General features: G+C 51.1%; 1 protein-coding gene across 1 annotated transcript; it reads right to left on the bottom strand.

Annotated features, from left to right (window-relative positions):
- Positions 1 to 16: 16 nt before the first annotated feature.
- Positions 17 to 3,853, bottom strand: PGLYRP1 (peptidoglycan recognition protein 1). Its single transcript, XM_014795235.2, has 3 exons — positions 3,573 to 3,853; positions 816 to 937; positions 17 to 267 (listed from the first exon to the last, which is right to left on the bottom strand). The coding sequence occupies exons 1-3, from the start codon at positions 3,851 to 3,853 to the stop codon at positions 89 to 91; spliced, it is 582 nt and encodes a 193-aa protein (XP_014650721.1). The 3' UTR covers positions 17 to 88.
- Positions 3,854 to 8,674: the final 4,821 nt, after the last annotated feature.

The raw sequence follows: 8,674 nt of genomic DNA, 5'->3' as shown, positions 1-8,674 counted from the left end.
GTGGCAGGACACAGGGTCACAGTGAGTGCACCTTTATTGCAGGGGGGGCAGTGGGGTTTCTGACTGGGTGGGGGAGATATGCAGTGCCTCAGTCCCTGTAGTGTGGCCAAGTCTGGATGATTTCATAGAGCCGGTCGCCTGGAGAGAGCGTGTCCTGCACATCCCGGTGTCCTTTGACCTCGTAGTTGGGCGTCAGGGCTCCCCGGGCGACGCCACAGGCCAGCAGACTCTGGGCTGCCCTGAGGGCTCGTAGTGGGGGCGCCCGCTCTGGGGGAGGCAGAGGCAGGAGTGAGGCTGGGGTGCCCTGGAGGGCAGAGTTCATGTGGGGGCTTCCCATAGTGCCCTCCCAGCTGGCCTGCTGGAGCCCTGAACCGGCTCTGCCACTCCCTGGCAGTGACTCCACTTCTCTGTGCCTCAGTTTCCTCACTGTGAAAGGAGAGACTCATGGCACCTGCCCACTGGGCTGTGGGATGGTAAAATGAGTTCCTTTCAGCCAATGTCGGCTGGCAAGGTTCTCACTGATTCCCCTTCACCTGCCCCCAGACCTCCTGTTCCTACCCGCTGCCATTTATCCAGCAATTCATAGGTGCCATGGACTCGCCTAAGAACTTGATACAGAAGAACTAGTCCTCACCAGAACCATGTGCTTCAAAATGGTCATTGTCCAAAGGAGGAAATGAGGCTCAGAAAAGCAGAGTCACTGCCCGAGGTCACAGAGCTTGTAGGTGGCAGAGCCTCTGAATCACCCCACACCACACCCTGCAGTCTCCCAGGCCCCATGTCGCTCCTGTCCCGACAGCTGGACACTCACTTACCCGTGTAGTTACCCATGAAGCTGATGCCGATTGACTTGGGGTTCCAGGCAGAACCTGCGTGGGCGCCCTGTCTGTTCCAGCCCCGGCCCTCATACACAAGCCCATCTTCTCCTATCAGGAAGCTGTAGGGGGTGGGTGAGTGAGGGAGGGCTTCCTGGGGGAGGCTCCCTCGCCCTCCACTCACCCTGCCCCTCTTCCTGCCAATCACACACAATCCCCCCACACCCTCCCTCTTCTTTCTCGATCTTCCACAGTATATAATAACACATAATACAATAATAACAATAATAACACAATAACAATGACAGTGGCCCCTGCCATGTGCTAAGCACAGCACTGCATGCATCAATTTTCCATCTTCACAGCAACCCTGTGAGTCACTACTGCCTCCATTCTGTAGATAATCAGAGAGGAGCAGACACCTGCCCAGGGTCACGCAGTGGGTCAGAGGCAGAGCCAGGATTTTCATCCAGGTACCCGTGACCCCCACCCATGTGGTCTCACTCCTTGCTCTGTCCTGCCTCCCTGGAGGATTTGTCCCACTCTTGATTTGATGGGTCCTCACATGCAGTGCTCTGAGGGAGCACTGTTATCATCTCCGCTTTAAGCTGAGGAAGCAGAGACTTAGAAAGAGAGGTGATTCACCCAAGGTCATGCCCCAGAGACCCCTGCCTCTCAGACTCTCCACAAAGAAGCTCCTCTGCCCTCACCCCAGCCTGCTTCCTGCTCCCTGCTCTGTGCTGGGTACCTTGAGTGACAGGATGGGGACTCAAGGGCTGGCGCCACAACCAGACCAGACCCTGGAGCCCCAGCATCTGCCTCTGAGGTTTCCAATCCTGGCAGCAGATCCTTCACACTCCCTCATCCAAAATGTCTTATTGAGCGAGTCTGACTTGGCACATTGAGTTAACCAGGGGATCAGCTTCTGGAGCTGCAGTGTCTGCCTCCTCAGCCCTCTGGCTCACAGCTCACCAAGGATGCACAGAATGTTGGAACTTTCCAACCTTGGGTCCTGAATCTGCCACTTAGGAAGCCAGACTTGGAGAATCCGGCTCTGAAGAGACTAGAAATACCATAGTGGTGCCGGCCCCAGGACTGGGTGGTTATGGCCCTGCCCCAGCCCCAGCCCCTGGAAGGCAAGTGGTGCCCCCTGTGCATTTGTCACACGGAGACATCTGACTGAAACCTCAGCCACCACCACCAGGGGGGTACAGTCAGGAGCCCATTGTACAGGGGAAGAAACTGAGGCTCAGAGAGAGAAGGCGACGTGACAAGGAAGGGGGATTCAGAACGTTTGAAGCACACTCTGAATCCTAAAATCTGAGAAGCTGACTTCTCTGCTTCTGTAAGAGGATTCAGGCCAGAGGCTGCGGACGAGGCTCTGGTCTTCTGACTTCATGGAAACACCTAGATGGAGCGCCCGCCTCTTGGAAACAAAATCTGGAAGTTGTAGCCTTTGAATTGTAAGATCTTGAGCCTGAAGAGCTGGGGATACCCTTGGAGGCTTCTAGATTTCTCTCAGTGAGGTCCTCAGATTCCCCGGCCTCACCCAGCCCCACTGAAGCAGTCTCTAAGGGAGGGACCTGGGGACCTGCATCTCCAGGAAGGTGATGCTGGTGCTTCCTGAGCTCTGAGAACCTGTGGGGTTGAAACGCGCTCTCGCTGTGGAAACCCGGGTGCTGGAGCCCAGCCTGTTACCCTGGGCAGGGCGCTGGTGGGCGTGGGCCGCAGAGGCAGGTCTGAGTGTCCCCGTCCCTGTTTCTGCCCTCGCCCTCTAGAGTCTGTCCTCCCCACAGAAGCCAGAGGGAGCTCCTTACACTAAGCAGGCTCCCGTCCCTCCCGTGGCCCCTGTCCTCTTCAGAGCGGAGCCACCGTCCTCGCCGGGGCCCACAGGCCCTGTGCCCTCCGTCCCCTCCTTCTCATTTCCTCGTTCCTCCCAGCCACCTCCAGCCACCCCGACCTCTGTCCTTCAGGGTGACCCGCTCACTCGGCCTCAGAGCCTTTACCCCTCTCTTCCCCCAGCTCACTCACTCTTCCCTCAGCTCCCCTGTCCCAGAGCCACCTCAGCCACTCTTCCTTTTTATTGTGACTTCTGTCACCGTGTGAACTCATCTGGGTGACTTTGCTTGTTTCTCCCTGCTGGTCTTTAAATCCTCCTGGGCTACATTCCCTCAGTTCAAGGCTGTGTGCCCATCCCAGCATCCGGCACACAGCCTGACACATAGCAGGTGCCTAATGGCCATAGTCCATGCATTTTGGGGCTCTGACTACGTGCCAGGCAGTGTCCTAAGAGCCTGGCCTGTATTGGCTGGTTAGTGTCCAAGTGGGCACAATCCCGTTTACTGTGCAGAGGAGGAAGAAAAGACTGAAGCTGAGAGGGTGAGTGACCTGCTCCGGGTCTCGGCCACGGTGAGCAGAGCTGGGACAGGAGCCCTGCCCCGTGCTTCACCAGCCTGTGTCCGCCTCCTAACAAAGCACAGACTTTCTGAGGGGACCCCAAGGTTGAGGACACCGTGGTGCGTGTTGGCAAAGTCTGTCCCTTCCCCCTGGGGCGCAGAGCTGGGACGTCAGCCCTTTCCCCTCGTTCTGACATCTTTTTGCTGCCTGCACACGTCCAGCCCTCCGTGGTGACCTTGGAGATACCAAGATGCCCAGGGTGTCAGCCAGGCGGCTCAGAACCGGGTCCCACTGCCCCCCCAGGCCTGCGCACCTTTCCCTCCTCCAGCCCCGGCTCCACCTGTGCCCCTCTGCACTCACTTGTAGCCCACGTCGCACCAGCCCAGGTTCCGCATGTGGTAGCTCTGCACGTTGTGGACCTGCTTCAGGCAGGAGGCCGGGGTGTCGCAGGGGCTTCCCACCGTGTGTGACACCACCACGTAGCGCATGGGCGACTTTAGGCTCTGGTGGCACTCGGACGCCAGGGCCCTCCACTCTCTCCGGGGCACGATGGGGCCACAGCAGTTCGGGTTTTCTCGAGCTGCTCCGAGCCCGAGGAGGGTGAGGAGGGCCCAGGCAAGCAGTGAGCAGCAGCAGGACATGGTGGGCGGGGCGCACAGGGACGTCTAGGAGTTTGTGGCTGGCTGGGCCACCTTTATATGCTGGGATAGAGAAGTCAGGAAGGCCTTGCTTCACAGCCCAGTGGGACTTCCTGGGTGGGTTATATGGGACCCAAGACTCTGCTTCCTTCCCTGGCAGGGCCGCAACAGGATGCGGTGTGGTTGAGCTGGGTGAGGTGGGTGGGGGGAGCCCTGACAAAGCCAAGGGGGTGGGGAATGCACACAGGCCCCTGGGCGCTTCACCCTGTGGTTCCTGGAAGAACCAGGGCCTGGATCCCTGCCCCGCTTTGTCTCTCAGTGCAGTGTTGGGCAACTCAACAGGAACTTAACACCAGAGAAACACCCGGGGCCTCATCTCCCTCCTCCTGCAGAGATTGAGGTGACAAGAGTCTCGTTTTTAAACACTGCTCCCAGGTCCACACGCGATATCCTTAACCCTTTCAGCAAACTGAAGAGGGGAGTACTGGGAGGCCCATTTCACAGTGGAGGAGAGTGAGGCCTGGAGAGGGGATGTCACGTTGCTGAGACACAGGAGATAGTGGAGCCTGGTGCTCCAGAGCCCCGATTCAGAGCCAGGCTGCCTGGGATTGAATTCTGGCCACACTATCGTGTTGAGCTCAGGCAGGCGCCCTAACCTTTCTGTGCCTGTTTTCCCCACTGCAAAATGAGGGGATAATGTACAGTCTCTAACTCCTAGGGTGGACGTGGGATTAAATGTGTTGACAAGGGTGGAACCCTTACATGTCTGGCTCCTACTGCCCCACAAGCACCACTGGTACTGGAGCTCACATCTGCCCTTGGTAGTAAGCCACGTGCTTACGAGGGGCCACTGGCAGCTCCACTGTGCACGGGAGGGAACCTGACCTCCAGAGAGGAACAGCCATTTGCCCAGGGCCACCCGGTGGCTGGGGATCCGCTGTTGGGGCAGAAGGCTTTCCTGGGGCCTCTGCCCTGCCCAGACCCCCGTTCCCACTCCCTCCCAGAGCGCCTGGTGAGTTCAGGGCCGACTGCCTGGGTCGTTCTTCCTCCTTTCCTTCTACTTCGGTGGATTTAAAAAATTACAGAAGAAACACATGCCAGCTGTAAGTAGTTGAACTGATAGGAATGTTAATCACCTGTGGCCCTCCAGCTCCGCCCACCCGAGGTCCCCACTGAGACCAGTGTGGGGTGTTTCTCCCACCATATTCCCCATGCTCAGGTAGATCATGCTTACACTCATGACGTCGTCGAATAGCGCACCAGGCAGCTCTAAGCCCTTTCCATGAATTATCTCATCACGTGCTCCCAACAGGTTTGTGAGGTGGATGTTATTAATCTCCTTTCATAGTAGAGGAAACTGAGGCCCAGAGGTGTTACCACATTCAGGTAGAAGGTGGTGATGTCAGGGTTTAGCGACAGGCTTCCTGGCTCCAGAGATGAAGTTCTAACCCATATTCTGCTTCCTACAAAAATATATAAAGCCGTATTTAAAAAAAAATAAAATCCAAACCATACACATCAATTTGCCTTTTGTCACCTAATATTTCATATGCATCTCTCCAGGTCAATACATCTAATTCTAATTTATTGTTCATAATAGTTGCATATTAGTTCATAATATAGGCTTACCATTTTGACATAATCTTTTCTTTTCTGAAGGTTTCCATTTCTTTCCCCCAATGCTGCACAAAATGTTATCAAACATACAGCCTGACACACTGGAGTGTTTATAAATTATAAATATAGACTCTCTAGGTCAAAGCACATACGTAATTAATAAACATCACCAGATAGTTTTCTCCAAAAGGCTGTTAACCATTCACACTTCCACCAGTAATGTTTTGGAGCTTCACTCACCCCAGAAGTGGGTGTTCTCACTTCTTAAATGGATGGGTATAAAGAGATATCTCTCTGTAACTTTTTTTTTTTTTGTGAGGAAGATCAGCCCTGAGCTAACATCCAAGCCAACCCTCCTCTTTTTGCTGAGGAAGACTGGCCCTGAGTTAACATCTATTGCCAATCCTCCTCCTTTTTTTTTTTTTTTTCTGTTTTTCTCCCTAAAGCCCCAGTAGATAGTTGTATGTCATAGTTGCACATCCTTCTAGTTGCTGTATGTGGGACGCCGCCTCAGCATGGCCGGACAAGTGGTGCGTGGGTGCGCACCCGGGTTCCGAACCCCAGCCGCCGGTAGTGGAGTGCACGCACTTAACCGCCAAGCCATGGGGCCGGCCCCTCTTTGTAACTTTAATTCGCATTTTTATGACCACTCAGGATATTGAGTATTTTTCTGTGTTTGCTGCCCATTTGGATTTGTCACTTGGGTTAGTTTTCTGTCAACTGCCTGTTCATCTCCGTTGCCCATTGAAAAAAAAAATGGGTTGTTTGTCTTCTTGTTATCAATTTCAAAATGACGAAAAGAATCCTGTAACTGGGATTGTTGAGTTGTTGGGTATGTACATGTTGTGTCTCTCAGTTCCTTTTAAAGGCATGAAAGAATAACATACATATAGAAAGACGTACAAATGCACTTTGATAGAGTTACTAGAATTCAAAAAATACATCATGTAGAATTAATAGAATAGAGTGGAGAGCTCTATGAATTTTCACACCATGAATACAGTGTGTATCTAGCACCAAGATCGGGAAATAGAGCTACATATAAAATTGTAGTATATATTGCCAAATACTATTCCAAAAAAGTTTTAGTATTTCTTTTCCCCCTTAATAGGATCAGTTTTTAAATGCTTTACCAATCCAAGGAATGGCCTCTCATTATTGTTGTGTTTGTATTTCCTTTAGCATCAGACCGGTGATTGTCTTTTTACATATTTATGGCTGTTTGCACCCTTCTTCTGTGAGCAGTCTGTTCATTTCTCTTAGTCATTTTCCTGTTGGGTTGTTGTATATGTGGATATTAACCCTGTGTCTGTCAAATGGGCTGCAAATGTTTTCCTCCAGTCGATCAAAAAAATGTATTGTTTTTTATTTTATAGTTTCTGTGTTTCCTGTCTTGCCTTAAGAAGTCTTTCCACAACAAGATTATAAAACATTTTCTATTAAAAAAATGTTATCTTGTGTTTTACTTTCAGTCCTTTACCTGTACTGGAATTTATGATAGCTATGGTGTGAGGTAGGGGTCTAAATTTGTTTCCAAATGCTCACCATTTGTCCCAGCACCATTTGTTAAATAGTTAGACCTGGTGTTAAATTGCAGCCCTGCCTCTTATTGGCTGGATGACCTTGGACAGTTGGGCAGCATTTGACGTAGTTGACCACTTCCTTCTTCTTGAAATGCTCACTTCCTTTAGGTTCTGTTTCATAAGACTGTCTTGATTTTACTTCTGCTTCTCTGGCTGGTCTTTGTGCTCCCTTTCAGATCATTCTTCCCTCTTTGACCATTACGCTCCCCTTTTTCTGCCAGGTGATCTTATTCAAAACATGGCTTCAGCCACCACCAAAATGCGAGTGATTTCCAGATTTTTCTGGCCAGCCTGGAGTTCTCGGCTGACTTCTGGATCTGTGTATCCACCTGTCAACCTGAAATCTCCAAATGGATGTCCCACAAGCCCCTCAAATGCAAGATTTCCAAATGGCTCATGCTTTGCTCCTCCAAAATCGGTCCCCTTCCAGGACCCCTGTGTCAGGGAACGATATGATCATCTTCCAGTTACAGAAGCCAGACATCTGAGCATCATCCTTGGTGCACCCCACTCTCTCCCCAAAATGGCATGCAAACCATGCCCAGCTCATAGCAGGTGCTCAGTCTTTACTGAATGAATGAATGAACGTCCAACCTGCCCCCAAGTCATGTTGCTGTTCCCTCCTAAACATCTTATGACTGAGACCACTCCTGTCTATTTCTGCTCTCTGCACTCTGGACCAGTCACCTTCTCCTCGCACCTGGATGTTGCTCCCACCTCCTCAGTGACCTTTCAGCATGCACCCTGGTACCCGTGAGTCCAAAGCTCAGATATGATCAGGTCTTTCCTGAATGTCACCCTCAAATGTGAGTCACATTTTTCTGTGGCTCCTCATGACTCTTAGGATGAATCCAAGATCCTCACCGTGGCCGCCAGCATGGGCTGCCTCCACCCCAGCCTCACCTCGCTCACTCCTGAGACCCTCTTCCTGAGTCCCCAGCCACCCCGCCCTTCTTGCTGCCCTTGAAGATGCTTTGACTTCCCTGACCCCAGGGGACTTTGGACATACTATGTATAGGTTTTAAATAGAGGAACTTTCAGAAATTCAGCAACTTCATACCTTCACTGGAAGATTACAAAACACTCAGCTAGCCTTTTGTAAAAAGACAGGAATATTTACACATCGGATTCCTCAAAGATACTAAGAATATAATCAATAGCCAGGTGGGGTGAAGTCTTCTCTTGTTAGAATTTTATTAATTCTTTATCTTGTCAGGTTAATGTGGAGACATGCCCTTGTGAGCACTTCCTGCAACTTCAATCTGTAATTGTTGTATTGCCTTTAATCCTGAGACTGTATTACTTATGTCCTTTTTGGACAGGAGGAAATTAGATTTGCTCCCTGTATGTTTTAGCAAGTTGAATTTTTAATGATTTAACTCACCAACTTCCTTTATTTGGTCTTGTTAAAATTAATTCAGCCAGTATAAAAAGTCCTCAGATTCTCCTGCAATTAGCAAAAAACACTTGTTTTCTTTGTTGTATTAACAATCATAGAAGTCAAAATAATGGTGATCATAGCAAGGACCAGTTTAAAACACAAGGCAGAGTCTTGATGTTTTTCCTTGACGTTCCCAAACCTGGAATGCTCATCCTCCCTACTGACCCCATCCTAATTGTCACT

Source organism: Ceratotherium simum, chromosome 33, assembly GCF_057802395.1.
Source record: "Ceratotherium simum simum isolate JZ-2026a chromosome 33, ASM5780239v1, whole genome shotgun sequence".
Classification (NCBI taxonomy): domain Eukaryota; kingdom Metazoa; phylum Chordata; class Mammalia; order Perissodactyla; family Rhinocerotidae; genus Ceratotherium; species Ceratotherium simum.
Note: the sequence above shows the minus strand (reverse complement) of the source record. Positions and strands in the feature narration are given on the sequence as shown.

Bases quoted from the DNA above. Each gene is read 5' to 3' on its own strand.
- PGLYRP1 (XM_014795235.2), bottom strand. From the start codon at position 3,853: ATGTCCTGCTGCTGCTCACTGCTTGCCTGGGCCCTCCTCACCCTCCTC. The intron at 938-3,572 runs GTGAGTGCAGAG...CACCCCCTACAG, and splicing joins TGGTGCGACGTGGGCTACAA to CTTCCTGATAGGAGAAGATG. The intron at 268-815 runs GTAAGTGAGTGT...TGCCTCCCCCAG, and splicing joins CTTCATGGGTAACTACACGG to AGCGGGCGCCCCCACTACGA.